This window comes from Lutra lutra, chromosome 5, assembly GCF_902655055.1.
Source record: "Lutra lutra chromosome 5, mLutLut1.2, whole genome shotgun sequence".
Taxonomy (NCBI): domain Eukaryota; kingdom Metazoa; phylum Chordata; class Mammalia; order Carnivora; family Mustelidae; genus Lutra; species Lutra lutra.
The window spans coordinates 92,843,389-92,868,527 of record NC_062282.1 but is presented as its reverse complement, the minus strand read 5'-3'; the positions used below and the strand labels follow the sequence as shown (position 1 = coordinate 92,868,527).

The following is a 25,139-nucleotide window of genomic DNA, read 5'->3' as shown; positions in this document are numbered from 1 at the left end:
AGTATCTTCCCTCATTAGCCAGCATTTCTCACAAGCTGAAATTAAAGTAGTGTATCCTATATACACCAAGAGGCCAAAGTGTTCAACATTAACGTGGTACCTTACTAAAACACAGTCTTAAGAAGTAATAACAAAATAATGGTGGCAGGATAAAACAACTGTAGGAAGATGTAAAAATGAGAGGAACTCACTAGAAGATATACAGGAAAAGGGCAACAGCTTAATCTACAGTACCATTTCCATACACCAAGTGTATCCCATGGATATTCCCATATTATCATCTTGGATGGTCACAAGGCAAATGAACATTTTAAAGTTTCTGATCAGTCCTGAAGTAAGAGGACTACTGGAATATTTAGTCCAGTGTTTTCCAAATCACCTGGCCATGAAACACTTTTGCTCCACTAACACATGTTCATATATGATTAGTGATTACTTTTATTTTTTTTAAGATTTTTATTTATTTATTTGACAGAGAGAGATTACAAGTAGGCAGAGAGGCCGGCGGGCAAGGGGGTGAAGCAGGCTCCCCGCCGAGCAGAGAGCCCGACGTGGGGCTCAATCTTAGGACCCCAAGATTATGACCTGAGCCAAAGGCAGAGGCCCAACCCACTGAGCCACCCAGGCACCCAATGATCTACTTTTAAAGTGTAGAACTAAATAAATCATTTTTCTCTTTATTTCTCTCTAAATTAGTTCATTAAAAATGAGTACAAGATCCAAAAAATTTCTCTATTTCCCAAAGAAAATTAGCTGAAATTTAATCCTTCTGTAACACCTCCATAAAACATTTAATGTCTTCTCTCTGATACATATGACAGAGAGCAGATAATGTTTCCAAATGAGAAAATAAGAATTCAAATCTTATAGTTTATTTTAAAGCTATTACCAATGTAAATTCAGTCCAGCAAATACTAATCTCAGAAACAGCTAGGTTTTATTAATAAACTAAGAATTTACATGGTAAAATAAACCTGGATGGATTCCCTTGTAATTTCCCATGCTTAAAATACTGAATAATTACGACATGATATTTAGAGTAAATTCTCAATTATTTACACAAAGTAGATAATGCTGAAGTTAAAAAATCCAAAGATTAGTTCTTTGCATTTGGAATATATTGAACTTCTAAAACAGGTTTACCCAATTATGTTTTCCTTCACTGAACATTAAAAGGAGTTTATGTTACCATTGTATACATGTGAAAACGAAAAAGCCTTTGCTAAAGAACAGGGTTAAATTTTTTAAAAGGAGAGTATCAAGAAATGATTAAACAAGATCCTTGCCTAACCCGGGGGCGGCGGGGGGGTGGGGGGGGCATGACACAATCACTTAATTTTACATAAAAATAATTTGAAACCCAGGAAAAGACAACTAAACCCAATCTTTTCAAGACTGCTAGAGTCAGATCTAAGCCCAAGACAAAGAAAATGTATAGTAGGTCATGAATATATTCACTCAAGCATAAAATAAAGCACCAGTAGGGGAGGAAAAAGACCATTCTACACAATGTGGACCTTCTTAAAAGACAAATAAAAACAACTATTTAAGTAACTGACCTAAGTATTAAAGCAGCAAACCTACTGCTTTTAAGGGAATAAAGCAACAAAGAAACCATTATCAAGTTTTTAGTAACAAAAAAATAAAAAATAATATATCAACACTATAAATAAAAAGCCTGACAAGAAATAATTCCAAAGGTTAAAAAAAACAAACAAACACATATACACACCAAAAAACCCTCCAAAAATGAGGGACAAAGAAGAATCAACAACAATAAGGATAAAAGTGATTGTGGTGCAACCCCAAACATGAGAACGACAAAATCTATCCTGAATTAAGAAAAAAGCAAGTAAGCCATAAAAGGATCTTAAAACACAATCTTCCTTTATTCTTACTAAAAAATTATAAATTTTAGAATGGTACAGCTTAATTTTTTTTCATTGATTAATGATGGGAAGAGCACAGAATAATCAAAGGACTTCCTTCCCTCACACCAAGGAACAGCTACAACAGTGAAAGGCCACCAACATTCTAAAGATACAAAAACCATGTGTGAATTTGAAGTTTAACATAGGTTAAACTCATTAAAAAAAAAAAGTCTTAAAACATTTAAGGGACATACCACTAAGTCTTGATCTTGAAGCAAATTACAAATTGCCTCATATAACATGGGTCTTAAGTCAGACTTGAATTTCACAGAAATCCACTGACCGATGAGCCAAATCACCCTGCGTCGCAATGGCTTATACCTGGGTAAGGAAAAATCATGAAATTTAAATGGTAAGTATTTTACAAAGCCTATTTCATTTAGTATATTTCATCATTTAAATTTTAAATATAGTAAAGAAACAATCTCTATTTTTATATAAAAGCATAAAAAAGCTACTTCTAAACATACCACAGTATAAATATTAACAAATTACTGTAAATCTAATTATTTTATATTTAAGAACCATAACATAAATATGTACACAAAAACAAGTCTATTTCTGTTCCTCAAGTAACCAAAAACAGTTAATCTAAAAAAGCCTAAGTAGCTAATGTCCCAAACCCTAAGGCTGAAGAGGCCCCCAAAGAGTAACAATAAAGGAATTCCTGTACTCAATTTTCCAAATCCAAATGTTTATCTTACAAAGATTATATCCCAGAATACTGTGAGAGATTTCTACATTTACATACTCACATAAACCTACACTGATATTGGGTAAATTCTCTAATTTTAAAGTGCCCTATTATAAAATGTGACTCATATTATCAAAATAATGACTTACATTTTAAAAGCTGTAAACCTCTGCAGTAACATGTATACACATTTGTTTCTCTATGACCCGTCTTTGCTAAAGGCAATGAAGTTTCTTTAGGCAAGGAGAAAAAAACCCACAAAGCTATAAACAACTATGTATAAGAATTCCAACCCAAAGTCTCTTCTTGATACTATATAATTTTTAGTAGTGAGATGATAATTGTTTCAGGATACAAATGGAATAAGCTAATGAATATTCCACATTTTTAGAAAATTACAAAACTATAAGATGATGAAGCACATAGAAAGAACTGTTCATTAAAGATGAAACAATGTTTAAGTACTCCCTCCCCACCCTCAAAAAGTTTCTCACCTAAAAGAATTAAAGAATGCAAAGTTATAGGATTTCAGAAAAGGAATAGAGAAGTGTGAGTAGGAAGAAATTAGATTTGAATAGCCTTTAAGATAAAGAGTATCTGGGGCAGAAAACTGAAAAACTGCCATTTCCAGGAACTGGGACTGTTTAAACAAAGTCACAGAGGTGGAAGTAAATGAGACTTGTATAGAATGTAGTGGAGAACCCACAGAACCACCAATTCTGAACCAATCTCAGATCTCTGAGATTGCCACATTCAACATTCCACTCCAGATAAAGAGAACGAAGCTCAGAAAGGTCAAATCTTAAGTACTCTTAGACGACAGTCACTTCTGGGCAGAGTTAAAATCAGGGGATAGTTTGTCCCTCCAAATGTGCTCCCTGGACCAGCAGCATCATTTTCCTGGATGCATGATGAATCATACAGTCTGACCCAGACCCTAACACATCACCTAAATCAGAACATGTATCTTAAGCAGACCATCGAGAGATTCATACACACATTAAACTTTGAGAAACACTGGTCTAGATCAGCTCAGTCCAGAAGAAACATAATGCAAGACAAATACACAATTTGAAATCTGTTAGTACCCACATTAAAATAAGTAAAAAGCAGGTGAAATTTTAACATTTTTATTCATCTCAATATATGCAAAATACCATTTCAACATGGAATCAATACATATTTTATACTCTTCAGTTTTTCGATTTAAATTTTAGTTAATTAAAATTAAAGTGATTTCCTCAGTTGCATTAAGTACAATCCAAGCACTCAACAGCCATATATAGCAGCAACTGTACTAGACAACACGGATGGAGAATAAACAGCCTGCAGGATTTAAGGACAATCAAACCACATAATGTGCTCCCACTAAAGGGCCATGTGGTCACCTAATGGAGGTCTTCTCTACATCAAAGGCTCTCTCACTTCCTACGGGCAGAGTCACACAGCCCAATTACTCACCACAGACTTTACAGGACATAGCAAATTCACGGCCAACTGAAAATACTTGCTGAGGGAACAGATAGCTAGCTCTTTACGAGTCCAAAATATTTTATTTCTTTTTTTTTTTAATTTCAAGTTTTTATTTAAATTCTCAGTTAACATATAGAGTAATACGGGTTTTAGAAGGGTGAAAATCACTTTTAAATCATCTCCAACTCTACAACTGCACACCTCTCAAGATTTATATAGAAGCCTTCTTTTCATACATTAATGTCAAAAAAATGTTACCTGATCTATGACTACATGCTAGGCTTTCTGATAGGTGCATAACAGAAATGAATCAATAGAAATGCACAATTCAAAACAAGAACACAGTCTCTTGGAATTGTTAAGTCTCTAATTCTAAACTAAGAAAAAAATTACAAAAACTACGAAAGACCTTTACCCTTCCATTTCAGCCATTCAGTACCTAAAATCAGTCAACTGCTTTTTAAAAGTATGTGAAACTCAAGAACTGGGAAAAGTCCTACATCAAACAACTCTGTACTACTGAATGGAGTAAGCCAATATAAGTCTAAGGTGCAACCAAATGCTTTCTGCCATCGCGTCTCTCCAACCCATCTACCCTCTCCCAGACTTGCATTAGGCTATGTGTGATCCCAAGGCATTCAGTCGGTCACCCTTCACAGCTATTATTTGTGTGAGACTATTTCTTACAACAGGTTTACCCGTACCAACTTTCTACACAAATAAAGTTGGCTTTCTTGTGTACACATTTCTTCTAGAATCTAGAGATCTCCATCCTTCCTTATCTTTGTATAAAATTTCCTCCTGCAAATTATCTTATCTAATGCCAAATACGCCATACATGTTACAATTCACATTGGAAGTAAAAAAATGAAACCAACTTTATTTTTCAAATCTAAGAGTCACAAGTCTTATTCTAAACTGCTATGATTAGCTAAATCATACTATAACTTTTTAAAAGTTGGGTTTTTTTTTAAGATTTTATTTATTTATTTGACAGATAGAGATCACAAGTAGGCAGAAAGAGAGAGAGAGGAGGAAGCAGGCTCCCCACCGAGCAGAGAGCTGGATGCGGGACTCGATCCCAGGACCTTGAGATCATGACCTGAGCTGAAGGCAGAAGCCCAACCCACTGAGCCACCCAGATGCTCCAACTTTTTAAAAATTTTAAGCAATTTTAATGCCTTCCTATCTTCATCACAAAATTAGTAAGGCAAATTAAGTATATTATTAACACAAAGTTTTATACTTGCCTATTATGAATGACTTGTAATTCTGGAAGAAGTTGGTTTTTAAACCACTGATCAAAATCAACACTGTCAAACAGCTCATAAGCCGCTAATCCAACAGCATTATACACTACAAAGAAGATTTGAGAAAAAGAATTTAAATTTCAGATGCTGGGCCCAAAGTTAAGTATCTTATATAAGAAACTAATCCTTAGGGACTACTTTAAAACATGTAAAATGCTAATAAAGGGAAATTCACAATGTTAATCAGAGAAATTATTTAAATAGACATTTTAGAATCATTATGTAAGCTACTTTACACTGTTTTTCCTAAATATTCCTTAGTGCTTTCAAACAGAAAACTACATTCATTCAAATACATTCAAGTCAAATTTTAAAAATTATAAAATAACATCCACTTCTAAATGGACACAATACTTTATGATCTGGTCCCTACCTCCCTCTCTCCAGCCTCGTCTCTCACCATAACCCTTTACACTCTATGTTCCAAATAAACCAAAATTTTACTCCCAGTTCAACACTTAGCTGGGCTTGCTCCTCTTCCCTTCAAATTTCTGTACATACTGCTGCCTCTGCCAGGAACCCTCTTCTCACACAGCCCCTCCCCTTGTTAACTCCCATTGATCCTGGTATTCTCATACTATACTTCTCTAGGGGCCTTTCCCTAGGCACACCCAAACCACCTTGTGGTTTTCCAGTGCACTACCTAATTGCCACCTATTTTAACATTAATCAGCTGATAATATGTATAATCAATTGTCTGCTTACTTGGTTGTCTCCCCCACCAAACAGTTCCTATATTTTAGGTACTCCTATAACCCAATCTCCCAGCCTAACACTGCCATAAAGCAAACATACCAAATATTTATTACTGAAGAAATAATATTTCTAAATCAGTTTAGTTTAACATACCAGCATCTTTGATTAATAGTGCATTCATATCTTCCACATTAGTGGGCCCTGAAAACATAAGTATCAGTAAAGGTAAATAAAACTAGTTTTTAAAAAATATTTTATTTCAACTCCATTTACGAGTTTATCACTTCGGTTTCATATAATAACTTTCATGATATTAAATACACATATAGGTACAAAGGGAAAGCCTAGATTTTGTTATCATCACCATTAGAGAGCACAGATGCAAGATGTAAAGCCATATTACAATTTTTTAAATAATTTTTTAAATTTTTTTAATAAACATATAATGTATTATTAGCCCCAGGGGTACAGGTCTGTGAATCGCCAGGTTTACACGATTCACAGCACTCACCATAGCACATATCCTCCCCAACGTCCATAACCCCACCACCCTCTCCCTACCCCCCTCCCCACGGCAACCCTCAGTTTGTTTTGTGAGATTAAGAGTCTCTTATGGTTTGTCTCTCTCCCAATCCCATCTTGTTTCGTTAAAGCCATATTACAATTTTAAAAATCATTATAACTTATTTGAAAATGTCATGTCAAGCAACAATCCAAAAAAATATATGCCACATTGGGCGCCTGGGTGGCTCAGTGGGTTAGGCCGCTGCCTTCGGCTCGGGTCATGATCCCAGAGTCCTGGGATCGAGTCCCGAGTCGGGCTCGCTGCTCAGCGGGAAGCCTGCTTCCCTTCCTCTCTCTCTGCCTGCCTCTCTGCCTACTTGTGATCTCTCTCTGTCAGATAAAAAAAAAAAAAAAAAAAAAAAAAATATATATATATATATATATATATATATATATGCCACAAACTGCTAACTAGTGTATAATACCTTATATACCCTGATTTAAAAGAGAATTCTTAAAAGAAAAAATAAAAAGATGAATCCCACAAAAGAAAAACAAGCCAACAAAAAAGGAACAGCAAAGGTCATTCACACAAGAAACTCTGACATAATAAACAAATCAGGTCATGACAGTACATGAAAAGATGACAACAAAAGAAAAAGTGCAGACAGGAAGGAAAAGCTATCACGTCAGGTGGGAACTTCTGAACAAAAAGTTGGCTGTCTCCTACCACTGTCCAGAGAGGAGAGTGTCATTAAGCCATGAAAAACACAGTTTGCTTAGAAAGTCTATTTCTTTAGAATAGAAAGATGTCTAGCGAGTTTATCAGAGCACTCTTCTGCTGTTAAATATGAATTCTTAAGCTCACTAGTCTAAGATTAAGTACAACCCAAATAAACCAACTGCTCCATAACTGGAAAAAAAACTAAACTCTGAAACCACTGAAATCCTTACCACCACACAACTTATCAGAGTGTAACCTAACTAGCTTATCCACTTTCCTACAGTGGTTTAAAAAAATAACAGACACATAGAAGAAAATGGAAATGATGTTCTAAACTCAAAAGAAAAAGTAACCGAGGCAGTCCAAGTATTATCAACTGTAAGAATCAATAATCCTACATGAAGAAATTAATAATTAACTGTATCTTAGAAATCAATCCATATGAAAATTCAAGTAACACTCAAATTACCTTCACAGATGAACAAAGTAAAACCTGACAGTTTTTTCCCTTGGTTTATAATTTAAGAACACTCTGGGTTTTTCAGAGAACAAAAGCCTGAAAAGTGAGCTGCCCACTCACTACCACAAACTAGATCAGGCATCTCCTTCCCTACAGAAGCTTCTCTTGCTATTATTTTCTTAGATCATCATCTGCTCAATCCTTGGTCACTTACAATGTAATTTCTGCCCCAACATTTCAAATACTGTCTCAGAAGATTCCATTGCCTTCTGCCTCTTCCATCACGGGACACTTTTAATAACATGCTCTTCTCTCCAGGATCCACTCCCATATTGTTCCTCACACCTCTACAAGAGTCTCTCACCTGGCTTTTCTGCACGACCTTCATCTTTTCATATGCCTGAAGGTGATAATCTCGAGTTCCATCCTTAAACTTGCTTTTCTTCTCCCAAGGCCCTTTACACACACACTCTATCTCCAACCACTACTGATAACAGCCACCCTGTCATTAAGACCATAGTTTATGATCATGTCTGGTCACTCTCTCTCTCTCTCTTTTTTTTTTTTTTTTCTTTTTAAGATTTTATTTATTTATTTGAGAGAATTACAAGTAGACAGAGAGTTAGGCAGAAAGAGAGAAGGAAGCAGGCTCCCCGCTGAGCAGAGAGCCCAATGCGGGGCTCGATCCCAGGACCCTGAGATCATGACCTGAGCCAAAGGCAGAGGCTTAACCCACTGAGCCACCCCAGCGCCCCTCGGTCATTCTCTCTCGCTCAGTACAGTCAGTCACAAAAAGTCAATCAACAAACAGTTACTGAGAATACCAGACATTGGGAATAATGTGTGAACAAAACAGATGTGATCACTACCCTCCTTCCTGGAATTTAGAACATAGCAGAAAAGTCAGAAATGATAAATCGCAGCTGATAATAATTACTTATGCACAAGCTGCAATCAGTGATCAAGTGCGAGAAATTTCATATCATCATTCTCTTAAATCCATTACCTTCTTTCCATTCCCACTGACACCATCCTGAGCATAACATTTGTTATTTTGCCTTTTTCTCCCACTACTTTCACAACACGCTCCAGGTAGACCATTTCCCCAGGCAACATACTTGAATGTCTACTATTTTGCTTATGCTGCTGGGATGTTTATAAGAGCAAAATCCAACTATCCCCTTCAATGCCTATTTCAAGGCCACCTTTGTCAGTTGCCCATTCTTGTTCTCTATTCTGAAAGCCATCCCTTCAGAAAAGAATACATTTAGGTCTTCCTCAGATTCCCATTATATGTTGTAGGAAAAAATGCACTGCACATAGTAAGCAGGAACTCAAACTATTTTAACTGAACATGGATTAATAAAGTATCATAAAATATACTTCACCTTGAAGTGTCTGCATCATTTCTAGAAGTACAGGAGTAAGAGTCTGATTATATTCATGGAATATATCTATAAATAGTACTTCAGTGCAAGGCTGGAGAGGAAAGAAACCAATTTTCTAGTGAAAACAATGTTATATTGTACTGATCAATTCTATAATAAAGCAAAGAATATACTCATTCTTAAAATCTAAAACTCCAACCATGTTTCCAATTCTTGATGTTTTTACATATAGTAGATTATAATTGTTAAAGATACACTGGGGTAGAAAATCAAATTATAATTTGATTCCTATTTCAGTCACTTGCCATTAGGCATTCAAAAAGTAAAACTCCAGTGAAAAAATAACTTACGTTTTTAATTAGTAACTCTTTAAGTTAAAAAAATAAAAATCTAAAGCCACATTTATTGCAGATTCAGTACTATAAATGATTGTCCAGGAACTAATTCATTAAAAATTATATATTTCTCTTAGCAATGACATAGTAAGTAACAACTCCAACTCGCGAATTCAATTCACCATGTAGAATAGTATTTCCTTTCTCTCTTTTTTTAAACATATACTGTATTATTTGTTTCAGGAGTACAGGTCTGTGATTCATCAGTCTTACACAATGCATAGCGCTCGCTCACCACAGCACATACCCTCCCCAATGTCCATCATGTAGGCACCCCATCCCTCCCATCCCCCAAATACTATTTCTTTTAACAGAAACAAACAGTAACAGAAGTCAGTGTTAGCTATACAACAAAACTGGTTCATTTTGGTTCTTAAAAGTAACAAACCATCACATGTTTCATAATACAAAGGAATTATGAATTTTGAAGGTGTTATGCTTTATGTTTTAAAACAAACCTTGCATACATACTGAATTATGTACAGATGAAATGACAGGTCACCTCGAATACTTGCTTCAAAATAATCCAAGTTGGGGTTGGGGGGGTACTCATATGAAGTACGATTAGCCATGAATTGGTAACTGATAAATGGGGCTTTGGAATACAAGGGCTCATGACATTATTCTGTTTTTTACTATGTTTGAAATTTTCCATAAAACAAAGTTTTAAAAAATTAAAGCAGTTAATTTTTTAAATTTAAAGCAATAATAATTTCTCTACTTAACTATCTCGCTGGTTTTCTACATAAGCTTATAAAACTAAAAAACATTAACATACATTCTTAGAAAAATAGTATAAATTACGTAAACACAACTTTTCACACACAAAAACAGTTCAAAGACTATATTTTATTAATTCTCCTCAAATGTTGGCCACACCAAAAAATGTAGACTAAGAAAGCATTCTAAAATTAAAAGCAATGGGCTGGTCTCTGGGAATCACACTCAGTGGTACAAGAAATATGCATCAAAAAAAGCTTCAGAATTACTGAAATACCTGAGGGGAGAAAAATCATTCTAGCCAAAAAGAAGTAGTTTTCATTTTCAAAAACATTTCCTATTTCTGCACTGATAATTACTTTCCCATCAATGTGACTGCAAAATGGGAGAAAAATTCAGTTTGCAACCCCCCCAAATAAACAACAACAAAAATTTAGGTTAAAGTTCATAATTTAATTAAGTACTTTCCTCTCAAATACAGATGCCTACAATTATAGTTTCCTATTCATCTGGTTTAACACTTGGAATCTTAAAATATCACTCTCGACTAAGAGTTATAGAAGCATTAAGCATTTCCCTATCAATTTTTTTTCAATCAATACTTACCCTCAAACTATATTTCCAAGAATCTCCTCCTGTTTCTTCCACTGCTGCAATTAAAAATACAACAAATGATTCTCACCATGTAATAATGGTGTTTCCAAAGTCTCAGTTTGGAATACAAAGATTTTAAATACTGACAGTTTATTTCTATGAATGGTTTTAAACATAACACTGAAAGCAAATCCTTGGAAACACAAAGCCTTACATAGATTTCTTTACTATACAGTATAGATCACATCTGTATATGGTAGTCTCCCATCAATGCCTACATAAGCATTCTCACTTTCATTAAAAATTCTCTATGGAGGGGCGCCTGGGTGGCTCAGTGGGTTAAGCCGCTGCCTTCGGCTCAGGTCATGATCTCAGGGTCCTGGGATCGAGCCCCGCATCGGGCTCTCTGCTCAGCAGGGAGCCTGCTTCCTCCTCTCTCTCTGCCTGCCTCTCTGCCTGCTTGTGATCTCTCTCTGTCAAATAAATGAATAAAAAAATCTTAAAAAAAAAAAAAAACACAAAACTATTAAAAAAAAAAAAATTCTCTATGGAAGAAAGCTCAAAGGGCTCGTCACTTCCAGAGTATGTGATATCACCCAGTGAGCACACTCGAATATAACTATAATCCCAAGATTATTTCATTCAATATAATAATGTCTTATAAGTTATAATAATTAGTAACATTTCCAAAAATGTTCTATATTTAAAGTTAAATTTTAAAAAAGTAAAATACTTTAGGGACTTCTACAAGTCTAGGAATTCAGTGTTTCATATTATACTACTATACACATGGCATGAAGAAAGTGATTTGAAACGTAAGGTTTTAGCTAAGAGAAAAAGCAAAAACAATATAGGATACATAGAGTATAATGCTGTATTTTTTTTAAGATTTTTATTTATTTATTTGACAGACAGAGATCACAAGTAGGCAGAGAGGCAGGCAGAGAGAGAGGGGGAAGCAGGATCCCCGCTGAGCAGAGAGCCTGATGCGGAGCTGGATCCAGGACCCTGGAATCATGACCTGAGCCGAAGGCAGAGAGGCTTTAATCCACTGAGCTACCCAGGTGCCCCCAAAATGCTGTATTTTCTACATGAACTAAAATTATTTTTAAAGAACAAAAAGAGGGAGAAGAGGAGTCTTCCAAAACATCTCAGGCATTCTTAAAATTTTAGAAAATATATGAACAGAACTACACAAAGTCACCCAGTCAAAGGGATGAGGAGAGTCTAAAATCTAGCCTATGTCTGAGGACAGCTTAAGTAATTCACACACAGACACTCTATTCACACACACAGGAAACTTTATTAGTCACACGATCTCTTGATTTTCTGTAGCAAGAACCTTGATACTTTTATTCTATTATTAACATTCCGATGGATAAAAAGGATCTCCTAGAAAAATATTTCAATCAACAAAAAATTTATCTTAAAATTTAAATAGGTGATCTATTTAGTAATTCAGAAATTTCCCAAATTTCTTTTTGGAAAAATAATGTCTACTAATAAAAAATAAGATGGAATGAATCACAAAGTACAAACTGACCTGATAACAGAGACAGATAGTTTATTTTACATTTTTGTTTTAAACTATATCTATGTTCATAGGAACATCCAAAAATTTTAAAAGGTCTCTTTCTGGAGAAAACTCCATATATTTGAAAAAATCATTCATCTTCTCCTTCTCAATTTAACAGGTAACAAAGGACAAGTTAACTTTTAAAAGCCAAGATTCTCAGATCAAAAATGCTATATTAAAATACAATGTTGTTATGCTCATCATTCAAACAGATGATATGTATTTAGGGAAGAAGGAGAAAAGCCAGGCAAAAACTGAAAAACTGATTCTTACTAAAGCCTTCGGGGTCTTCTTCCCACATTGTTAGTTCCTCTTCAGTTAGCAGAAAATAATGAGAGACTAATCTTCTACATATCTCTGTCAAAGTGGGATATGTGAAGAATGCCATCTTAATCTTATGAGCTTCTAGAGTTTCAGGGCTGCTATCTAGAAAAATAAAATTTCCAAGTTAATCATACAAAGATTCTACCAAAGTTGGATTATGTAACTTAAATAAATTTAAAAATACACTCTTGAGGGAGAATATAAAGTGGTGTATAAATTTTCATTTTTCTTAAGGGCAAATTTCAAAGAAAGTTCTTTATTCACACCACACACATCAGTCTTGCAGCTGTCCTCCCACTATAGCCTACATCCCGCTATATTATCACACCATATTGGAGTGACTTAGATACATATGTCTGTCTTTCTCCTATAAGAACTCTTCATTCATCTTGGTATACATGCACATGTATGAATTCTAATGTCTAAAAGTAACCTCACTGAAGTTAGAGAAAAATTTTAATTGTACAAATAAATAAAGCTTACAACATGAACTGCAGTGGTTACTGACGTCCCAAAGCTTCAACTGATCTTTTACTATGCTACAAAAGATAGATTACTAAAGCATTCCATGGCTTTTAAAGCTGGCACTCACATATTAAACTCTCTAATCCTTATCTCTAGTTCATGTCCAAGCTACATTTTACTTTTCACACTTAAATAAATGAATTTCAAATACATAAAAATAGCAATTACTTCACATTTGAAATAATGAGGGGAAAAAGCTGCCAGTAAGGCATTACCTTCAAAATTTTTAGATGGCTTATAAGCATAATTTTTAACAATCATCTTAATAAGATTCATGCATTGAACAATGAATCGTTCGAACGTAACGCCTTCACCAACTTCCGTAAATACATAGCTTACAGAAAATTCCAATGATCTCTGAATTAGAGGAGTAAATGAAAACGGATGCTGATCCAAGAAGTCCAAAAGCTATAAAGAAAAAAATTAAAATGTATTTTCTTCAAGTTCATTTGGGAATATAATGATCCATAAATACATCTTATAACTTTGCTAATATATACATGGCAAGATTTGAACCTTGGTGGACAATCTATGTACATCCAGTTTTGCATGTAATACACGTGCACCTTATTTCTTCGGATACACCCTATAATGTGGATTATGTCAGATGGTATCTCATGTCAAGAAATTTCTATCATTTCTAGTCCAGGGTCCAAAATTGATCCACTTCATACTTAATTCAGTAACAATGGGCGAATATGAAACAAAAAGTGTAAAGTATACAAAAGACAGGACTTGAAAAAGTAATAAAGGCAAAAAGTGAAACTACATTTCAATTATCAAACAGTTGATGAGGGAGATTTCTTCTTTACAAAAGAAATCTGGCTAATGCCAACAAAACAACAGAATGCCATCATTATATAACCTCTTATCAAATAACAGATCTAGGTATGATCATCGGTAGCTTCTAAAATAATTAACAGGGAAAGGCTGCTAAAGTTCCTTATAATGGAAAGCTCTCCCTCAGCATTGTAGACAGACACCATATCTCCCAATGTGATACAGTATGAAATACACATACTCTTGTAAAGTACTCCCGCCATCCTTGCCCTCCTCCACAAAATAAAGTTCGAATACAATCAAGCCTCTATATCTAACTACAAATTTATAAGAAGTATGGGAAGAGGAAGGGTATAGAGACAAAGGAACATGATACAATAGGATGGAAAGAGCCAAATGCAAAACAGGAAAAACCTGAGAAGGAAATTATGTATTACCTCAGCAAATAAATAGCAACAACAACAACAAAAGAGGACTGACACTACTAAATCCTGATTCCAACAAAACAACTATAAAAATTTTGAGAAATATCTAAAAACTGGCTCAAAAGAGGATAAGTCATTCCTACTTTTTAAACGTGTTAGATTTTAAACCCCTAGTCACTTAAAGATACATATTCAAATTTACAGATAATACTTATAGGATATCTGAGATTTGCTTTTTAAAAAACCAGCAAAGAGGGAGAGGGAGAGGAAGTGTACAGATAAAACAGAGCCAACCCTCAACATATTATCAACATATGTTGATAATTCCTAAAGCTAAGTGATGACCTCAAGGGGACTCAAAGTTATTAAATTCTATTTGGAGGTATGTTTGAAATATTCCAATTTTTAAAGCTTTAATAAAGTCAGACATTTTAAATATGAATTTCATAAATGAAATTATTTATAAGCACTGCACAGATCCACTGACTAACCACATCATGTCATTTTACTTTGCTTTGTGTTTTTTTGGTTTTTAACTTAAAATACTTGAGTCAATTTCTTGCTGGATCTTGGAAGATTAGATGGGCTTTTGCTGTTGAGGCTATTTAAAACCTAACTGTGGGAAATAAAGAGAACTGAAACTAAAGGTACTGATACTTAACCAAAGACATTAAGAACAGCTCATTTCTACTCCTTTTCTCCACTCTCAGGAGAACAGATGACCTTAATCCTATCAATGAACTTCAGGAAAAAAGACAAAATAGGCTACAGGTTTAGATACTGCTACCTGTCTTCAATCATGGTTTTACTGCAAGGCAGTCCTCAAACCAGGTCTTCCCAACTCTATGTACTTCTCCCAACCATCCCCAGGCACAAAATTTCATAAAAATCAGTTTCTATAAAACTTAGTTTTATCAGAAATTTATATACATTGCCTAGCACAGTGCACCCACTTAATTCTATTCAAAAGATGTTTGATATTGATGATGATAATCTGTCATTCTAAATACAGTGACTTCTTGATATTACACTGCCTGTTATACATGATCCGGTTCCTGCCCAGCTGCAACTGGTACCTTCTTTATCTCTGCTTTTATCCTGTAGGCTTGAGAATAAGAAACTTCAGAGGAATGAACCTCTCTAATATTTATTAGGATTTTTTTTTTTACAACAAAGTGACTTATAACTGATATATGGCATATAAATTTAATTATAACATGCATGCTAAATACTTTAATACAGTTTAACGTTGCTAGAAACAGAAAGTAAGTTACTTTACACTAAAAAGCATATGCTCACACCATTTTCCTTCATAAATCTGAGTACATGTATTTTATTTAAGGAAACATAAACTTAAGATAAAAAGAAAACTTACCACTTTAGTAAAAAGAATGATGGTCTTTTCCAATCTATCTCTACATACATTATCTGTACCTATATTTCTACCTGTTAAAAATACAATTCAAGTATTAGTACAAGTTTATAATACTCCATAAATTCACAATCAAAACAATGACAAAACTTTTCACAAAAATACTGTCAGATATATTTTTGCATGTTTTGCATTATAAACACATTACTGTGCTTTCCCAACTGTAAAAAAATTAATCATAAAGTTTTTTAAAAAGAATTACACTTAACAGACACAGTAATCCCTGGTACCATGTTTCACAAAATCAATCCTAAAATATAAACTGAGCCCATGTTAAAGTAAAAGGGCAGTAGCAATTTTATCCATGAATTACCAATCACATTTTCAAAATTAAAGTTAGTCATAGTTGAAATTTAGAAGCAAAATTAGTAAAAACAGGGACGCCTGGGTGGCTCAGTGGGTTAAAGCCTCTGCCTTCGGCTCAGGTCATGATCCCAGGGTCCTGGGATCGAGCCCCGCATCGGGCTCTCTGCTCAGCGGGGAGCCTGCTTCCTTCTCTCTCTCTCTCTGCCTGCCTCTCTGCTTACTTGTAATCTCTGTCAAATAAATAAATAAAATCTTAAAAAAAAAAAAAAGGAAAGGAAAATTAGTAAAAACAAAGCACTCAAAAGAGTAACATACTCATTATTTTTCCTGTATTTTCTGACCATTTTCTTCAGATAATTTCCCTGACATAATTAATTGTGTACATTCAGAACAGTGTCCACCAGCCCATCAACTACTCTCTATAATCATACTCTTCCTATTGATCTCATCATTTACATCATTCTCCTCTCTAGGGAGGGCTCCTATTCTTCCCTGTGCTTCTCCACAGGGTGACCAGAGAAAATGACGATTGTCATAAAAATAACTACTTTATATAAGTTGTCTTATTCATCTTTGCATGTACAATACCCAGAACAGTGCCTGGCTTAAGGCTCAACAATGTTTTTACTAAGCTGAAAACGACTGACATAAAACAATCAACAACTCTCTAAAAGTTTGTACACTAAAATATCTCCTCACACTATTAAGTCCCCAAGTACACATACATGTAAACACACACAGAGGATGTACACGTCTATGTGCTCATGCGAGCACACGTATGTGTACTCTGTGTTTGAAGGTGTGTGCACGGTCAGCAAAGGTGCTTACAATCACAGGGAAAAGGATAATCAACAGACCACAAGACCACAAGTATAACATAACACAAATATAAATGCTAAATTCTCTTGTGTGGATGACAGAGCGTCCTCAAGATAAGCCACCAAGATTAATCTACAAGAAATTTATAAAATTAAAGTACCACTGAAGGTAATTTATGCCATACCCACATGTAAAATGAACTACACACACACACACACACACACACACAGTCTATATAAAGTCTTGGGAGCATGTGGCCCAGGAGCTACATTTAATGAGTATTAAATACATGACCACTGTGGATGTATGCATGGAAAAGAGGAGTAACAGTAAAAGTATCCAAGTAACAGTAAAAGTATCCAAAGGAAACAGGACACAAAATAGACTTTAAAAAAAAAAAAAAATTTCCATAATACTCAGGACAAGACAGTGTATGAAGACAAAGCTGAGCTCCCAATTCAACCTCAGAGGATTAATGATCAAGATGGAAGAGTTTAGCCTCTTCAGATATGAAAGCAGAGCAAAATTATGAATAATGATTCTACAAATAAAATCTACCATCAAAGGAGTACTTACTGCATTCCAGAAATTGCTTCAGGCGGTCAAATATTCCATGTAAAAAACCCTAGAAAAAAAAAGTTTTTAAGGTCTCAATTTATTGTTGTAAACATCTCCCTTACACTTTTTCAAAAATACTAAAATGTATCTATCACATCATTTTAAAAAGTTAAAATGAGATAAAATAAAAATACTCTACTATTAACTAGTCTTCCATTAGAAAATATAATATTTCATCTCTTCAATGTCTCATTTCAGTTACCTAAATCACTTTGCAATAAATAAAACATTACTTAAGCATTCTGTTTAACTAAATAATCTCTATTCTCTTCAATGATTTTCTTCTTCACAGCTCTTATAATCCCCAGGCATACTGTTTGTCTATTTTCTGTCTGCTCCCACTAGAATGTACACTCCCTGAAAGTGAGAAATTCACTGTGTTTTTATTACTCCATCCCAGAATCCAGGAATATATGAATAAATGGTACTAATTATTTAAAATAGAAGTTCTTAAGCCCAAGAATCAAATTTATTAGCCTTCAGATATAAGAGAAGACGTGTCACCATTTATGATCTGGTAAAAATCTAAACAACTCTTATTTGTTAATATGTCTTTTAAGAAATGTTATAAAAAGTTTACAGATATAAAGAGATAGCAAAAAAAACTTTATTAAAATTTTTAAGAATTCAAACACCACAGATTTGGGGGATCAAAAAGTTTTGGTGTATAAACATCATAAAAGATGTCACATGCACTTGTAATAAATAGGATGGTCCAGGTTTTTGCACAAAATAGCTACATGGTGAAGGCCTTCCTGATGAGTAGCTAACTAGAATAGTGTTATTTCCTCTTTGTCCTTAGGAATATATTGTCCACTCATCCATTCTTGAGTTTGGGACAATTCAACAAGGATATCATCATCTGATGACTCAGAAAAAGATTTCACTTAGACAACTTCACCATCACCATCAGGGCCTAGAATGCTGCTCTCAGTCTTTCTAGAGCATCCATCTTCTGATTCATGTAAAAATTATGAAACCTCTTCCTCTTGTCAATTTTCTTCTCTGTCATTTTGGGCAGAAAATGAAGAATTCTGAATTCTCAGTGTGATAAACAAAAGCTGAATGAAAGTAGAACAAAAAAAGAGTGCTTCCAGTCTTCTTTTATTCCTTCTTAAAGATGATGGAATACACTGTACAACTCAATAAGGAAACCGAAAGATGACAATTTCTCTACTGCTTCATCCTTTGGGAATTCCATCATCTTACACTTGTCACACTATTTCAGTCTTTCTAACCACAGTTGAGAATAACTGAAAAGTAATGATAACTAACGAAAAAAGTAATTCCTAGGGTGATGGAAGAGGAAAATGTTTCATTACAGGAAAAATAAGATCATTGAGATCCCATATGTATTTTAAATTTATACAGTAGTCTAATGATCCCTTAAAGTAATGATAACATAGAAAGAATTTTACACTATTCCTTTTAAATAATTTATCAGCTGGGATTCTCCAAGGAAAGTAGAAAATCATAAAAGTCATCAACTTTAGTAAGGTGATCAAGAGAATCAGAAATTTATAGAATTATAGATAGCTGATGAATCTGCAGTCCAAATAAACTAAGTTACAGCTTATGATTTATGTTATATAATAACACAGTAACTCTAACCATGAAATGGTCATTTATAGAGCACTTTAATTAGCTGAAACATTTATAAAAAAATCATTGTCTCCCTTAATCCTCACATATCCAATGAAGTAGGCACCATTATTTCATCTTCATATTATAAAGAAAAAAAAAAAAAGACACTGAGTATCAGGGTAGATAAGTAAATGGACAGAGGCCACACTATCAGGAAAAGGCCAAGTTAAGATTCAAATCCAAATCTATCTGCCTCCAGAAACCAAAATCCCTGCTGAGCAGAGAGCCCAATGCAGGGCTTGTTCCCAGGACCCTGGGATCATGATCTGAGCAGAAGAGAGAGGCTTAACCCACTGAGCCACCCAGGTGCCCCTCTAAAGCATCTTTTAAGTTCCACATTATTTTTAAGATCTTTATGTTATTTGAGAAACTGCCCTTAACTTGTTAAAATTCTATTTTGTTTCCAACAAGTCAATATACCTTAACTGCTACAAAACAGCATTGAACTAAGTAAAAGCTGACATACTGTTTCAGCATACAGAAGAAAGACTCAAGGGAAAGCCAAAAACTCACAGAACATTGACAGTTTCCACTAAAAACCATTATTACACTTTACAGGAATGTGATTCAAATCGATTTATTTTTATTAAAAAAAAACGATAAACACAAACTGTCAGTTACAGAATTTATGATATTCAGAATCATACTGCATATAAAAATAATTACTGAGTCTTCTGGCCTACTGTTTCTACTCTATCACATATTCATTCATTTTACAAATAACTACTGAGCATTTACTATTGGCAGAAATTATTTCAAGCTCTGGAATGGAAAGTGAGTGAAACAGTCTCTGCCTTTATGCAACTTAATGCATTCCGGTGCAGGAATTTAGGAGAAGCTGTCTAATTGGTTTCTGGAAGTGTTTTATGGCAGTATGGCAATAAATATTAATAGTTAAAATATTCAGCATTAAAATTATGGCTGATTTTTGATACATATTTTGGCAATTTGATGATATATGAATCAATGCTATCACAACCATTTCCAATTCTAATAATTTAGCCTGAAGAGGGCGTCAGAAAAGTACACAATGACACATTATACAACCAAATGTTCATTCCGACATCACTGAACAACAATTAAAAAAAAAAAAAAAAAAAAACTGGAAACATCCTATACACCATCAGTGAATAACCAGGAATTTTTTTTTGTTAGTCATTATCATTACTTTTCTTTTTTTTAATTATTTTTATTAATATATAATGTATTATTTGCCCCAGGGGTACAGGTCTGTGATTCATCAGTCTTACACATTTCACAGCACTCACCATAGCACATACTCTCCCCAATGTCCATCACCCAGCGACCCTATCCCTCCCCTCCTACCCCCCCAGCAACCCTCAGTTTTATCATTACTTTGCAATGAGTAAATGAGTCTCTTAAATACTATATTTAAATCCTAGCTCCAAAGGATAGCTGGGCGGGTAAGTTAGAGGAATCCTATATTAACGTTATCACTTTTTAAAAACTAGCTCACTCACAGTAATCACAAGAATCATTAAAAACATAACCTATATTACTGACATGAGAAACATACCCATGAGAACAATGACATACTAAGTTTAAGAAAAAGCAAGTCAAGAAACAGCATATAGGTCTTATTTACATAAAACTGAGAAAAAGAGAGGAGTATCTGAAAGACTATGTACAAAATGTCTTAAAGTATACTTACAAATTTTAGCAATATCTTTGATACAAATTTTCAAATGACTTTTTTATTTCCTTTCCTTCTGTATTTATCTTTTAAAAAAACAAGCATGTAACACTTTTTTAGAACAAAACAGCCATCATTATACACAACACTATAGTGATGTGTATCACCAGCTTTTAAATTCCTTTAACAGTAGAATCATTATTGCAATCAAAATCTTAATGACAGCCATAGTACACTAAAGATTTAAAGCAAACAAACAGAGTAACTCCGGTAAAATCTGGTAGAGCAGACCCAAAGACTCAATTAGATATACATATTTCACAATCCTGTTCAACATCCGAAAGCAACCTACATAAACCTATAGAAAGCAAGCCATAGAAACCTATAGAAAGCAACATTTTAGCTGACTTAAACTCACTGTGAAAACTAACACAGATCTGAATAAATATGTAATACAATCTCATTTTGTTTCAGGATTAAATATATACAGCTATATACTCTTGTAGACAGAAAAAGTAGATGATGCCATACAAACAATAAATATACATCACAAATGGGCTTAACAATAAGGTTTTCCCTTCTTATATATATTTTTTCAGTTGACTACAAAGAGCACACATAAATGTTATGATCAAACAAAAGAATTCATTTTAAATATCTAAGTCCACAATGGACCTAGAAATGTAGTAACAGCATTCAAATTCAAGAAGTTCACCTCAATTCAAATTATAAATAATACTCTCAATGTATCATGGCACTCGAGTACTGTCCTAGGCTTACTTCCTCCCCTTCACGAAGGAGCCGCTTTTCTGAAAAAAAAGGCCGTATATCTAAAAAGCATAGTATAACATATACCAAATGGTAAAAGGTCACTTAATAAAGGTCACTTAATAAAAAGTTATCAATGAATGCCAAGTAAAAAGAATAAGCTTTAAAACATTCAGGAAAATACAAAGCACTTTCCCAAAGCCACAAAGAATCAGTAACTGCTTTCACTTACCATCACCTCCATATTCTTATGAGGTTCCACAAATCCATTAACAGTTAATTTACGCAGCACTGAAAAGTAAAATTGAGCTTTATTGCATCTAAATGCCTCATATTTTAACCTATTACAATCATAATCATAACAAAGACTCAGAATTGCAAAGCCTCATCAAGATTGGGGGTTACTCTAACTTTATCCTTTCATACAATAAAGAAAGGTAATCCCTGATCACTGGGTCGCTTCCAAATAGGAAAGACAGAATGCTAACAAAGTCTTCGTGACTCAAAAGCTATGCTCTTCTCACATATCTTAATTACTGTTTCTAAAAAACTGTACTGCAAAATATAATTTAATTGCTATAACTGTCAGTACTTCTCACCTGTAATAACACCTTTAAGTTCAAACTGAGAAAGTTATCTTTATTCAATAATCATGAAATATGTCTCAACAGTGACCAAAAAGCTTCATTAAGTTTTAGACTACGTTAATGAAAATACAGTATCTCCTGTAAAGGACATAGAAGCTGAACTATTTCTAAATCTGAAATAGACTACAGTGCTCAAGTATAAATAAACACCACATTTTATGAGTAACTGGTATACACAGGGAGACAAGCAGGATAAACGACTGGAAGTCAGATCTATATTTAAATCCTACTTCCAGTGTCTACAACTGTATTACTTTGGACAACTTTTCTAGATCTCACAGTCCCTGTCTGTAAACTATGGTTAGTCCTATTTCATGGGTTATGACAGAATTCAGTAATATAATACATGCAAAACAGCACAAATCAGTAACACAAAGATGACGGCAGCACCAGAGACTATAAAATTCAAAGTCACACCACTTTAAGAGTTTCTCTAATTCTTTCTGGATAACTGTTTCTCTCTCTGAAGCCTTTTCATTTCTTCCTCAAGGATGTTGACAAAACCATCTCCGCTCATTTACATAATAACCACCTGTATAATGAATTTTACTTGTCAACAGTCCCTTAAAATCATTCATGCTTTTGGTCTACAAGGTAGTTCACCAAAATGTGCTGAACAGTTTGAAGTCTGTGCATCCACTGTCTGATCATTGTTAAGTGATGCATGAGAACAGTGCCAAGACTGGAGAACGGCATCCTAAGGTATTAAGGGGAGTATGGTAAAAGGGCTTATCAGTAAAGCCAAAGGATGCAAAATGAGCCACAGTAAGAGAACTAAAGGCTGCCTGAGATCAAACTAAGAAACACAAACTAAAAAAGCCTAAGTGCCAGAAGAAAAGAGAGACTGGAAGACAAAGAGAATGAGCCAAGTGTGAGTGTTTTATAAAGGAAAGGAATCTCAGAATACATTTGTCGGTAACCACCTCAGGGAAGGTAAAATAGAAATTCAGGCTAAGGGAGACCTACAAGCAAAGCATAGGAAAACACAGGCCAAGATGGCATGCCATCAAGCACTTTCTAAAATCCAAGTGAGCCTGAGGTACCAACAAAAAAGACAGAAGCTTGAATTCTCATGAAAAACAGACCTGGGAGACAGAGCTCAACTAACACCTGAGGAATGAAGTTTAGTGAAGTTAGCACAGCAACAATAAGGATAGGAGCCCAGAAAGAGAAGTGTAAAGTAGAAACAAAAAAAAAGTAGAAGTATTCGAAAGGAACATTGAGCCCTGAGACCCCAGAAATGTGGCTATAACATAAAACTATCCCACACTTTTACAAATTAGAGGAAAGGCCATTCTCACAAAAGAAAAACCAACCACAAATAAGGCCTTGTTTGTGAGGGAGAGACTAATTAACCACTTACTCTCCCAGGGCAAGTGAGAGCAGATAATCCATCAGAGGAACTATGTGTTGACTCTTTTGAGGTATGTCATTTCCAAAATGAACATATCAAGTTTAACAGTACCTTTCAATGACAGCAGAGTTCGTTCTAGTGAACTTAGAACTGCAGCTTCACTGCCAGAAGAAACATCCTGAAGGAATGTGTCTGTATGGTGATTCCACAGAGAGCAGGCAAAATTATAAATTCCAGAAGCTAACTGCAAAGAAATATCAACAGATTTGTTCACAAAAAACAAATTTCAGTAGTCAACTAGATCAACACAGTAAAACATTTCAGTTTTTAGGTCAGTTTTTAATTACAGTTTTCATGTCATTTTCAATGAGATGTGAAACAGTTACATCATTTATAAAGTTTCAAACTTCTTAAGACAGAATGTACAGTATCAAGGACCGCTGGCTACTGCTGTGAACACATATACACACCTAAAATATTTATTTCTCTTGAAACAGAACTTAGACTAATGCCCGCACTGCAGTTTGACATTTTCTACTTACACCTTTTTCTTATACTAGTATGTTGCAACACTCAGTTTTTTAAAACAGTGACAAGACTGTCATTGAGTATAACATATAAAGCAATATACTAAGAAATACAAAAGAATCAGGTTTCTGTGTTCTGCCAGTTCCACCCATTATGGTTTTAGGGCATTTAAAGCAGGAACATACAAACCACAATGCTTGTCAGGCTGCTTTCCTAATATGTACTGACATCTACAAACCTCACTTTCACACGGGGATACAATTGGCCTCTGCCACCCAGGTTGAGGCAGAACCATTTCCAGGGTTACCTTCAGCTTTTTTGTTCGTTTTTCCAGAAGGTCTAAAAGAAATCCAGCTGAGTCTATATGGCCATTTAATTTAAATAAAAATGAGATGAAAGTACACATGAATGACTAGTTATCAGTAGCAAACTCTAGAACCCTTTTTCTTATTCCAGATAAAAGTACATTATTTCCACTAAACACTGGGTTTATAGTAATTTTAGGCATCAGAAACCAGTCAGAAATGCAATCTTTTAAATAAAATTTCTATTAAAAAATTTCATTTCTATTATTTTAATTCAGTAATTTTAACGGCCTGTGCTTACAGATGTAGGGAAAGAGCTTTGCCAAATCCCCCTGGTGACTCTGCAAGTATCTACATAGGCCACAAAAAGCTTGACCCTCAACTAACAAGAGTATCAGCAGAACATATTACAATCCTCCTGGAAAACAAGAAATGGAAAGCCTGTAAGGAACTTCTACAAGATCACCTCCTGCTCACCTCTCACCTCCTGTGTTCTGATGAGATTTAAGTTTTCTGACCCATCCCCCTCAAAACAGAGCTGCAGA

General features: G+C 34.5%; 1 protein-coding gene across 6 annotated transcripts in view; it reads right to left on the bottom strand.

Moving 5' to 3' along the window:
- Positions 1-25,139, bottom strand: part of IPO11 (importin 11) — a 214,877-nt gene that overhangs the window by 134,481 nt on the left and 55,257 nt on the right. For all 6 annotated transcript variants that reach the window (XR_007127672.1, XM_047731305.1, XM_047731306.1 and 3 more), the window contains exons 6-16: positions 23,873-24,005; positions 21,993-22,051; positions 17,653-17,701; positions 15,895-15,965; positions 13,530-13,722; positions 12,739-12,891; positions 10,902-10,945; positions 9,181-9,271; positions 6,258-6,305; positions 5,349-5,454; positions 2,126-2,252 (exon numbers count right to left, since the gene is read on the bottom strand). Coding sequence is in view for 5 of the 6 variants with exons in the window: in XM_047731305.1 (XP_047587261.1) it covers positions 2,126-2,252; positions 5,349-5,454; positions 6,258-6,305; positions 9,181-9,271; positions 10,902-10,945; positions 12,739-12,891; positions 13,530-13,722; positions 15,895-15,965; positions 17,653-17,701; positions 21,993-22,051; positions 23,873-24,005 (1,074 nt within the window). In the remaining variant the exon portion in view is untranslated. The remainder of the gene's footprint in view (positions 1-2,125; positions 2,253-5,348; positions 5,455-6,257; positions 6,306-9,180; positions 9,272-10,901; positions 10,946-12,738; positions 12,892-13,529; positions 13,723-15,894; positions 15,966-17,652; positions 17,702-21,992; positions 22,052-23,872; positions 24,006-25,139) is intronic.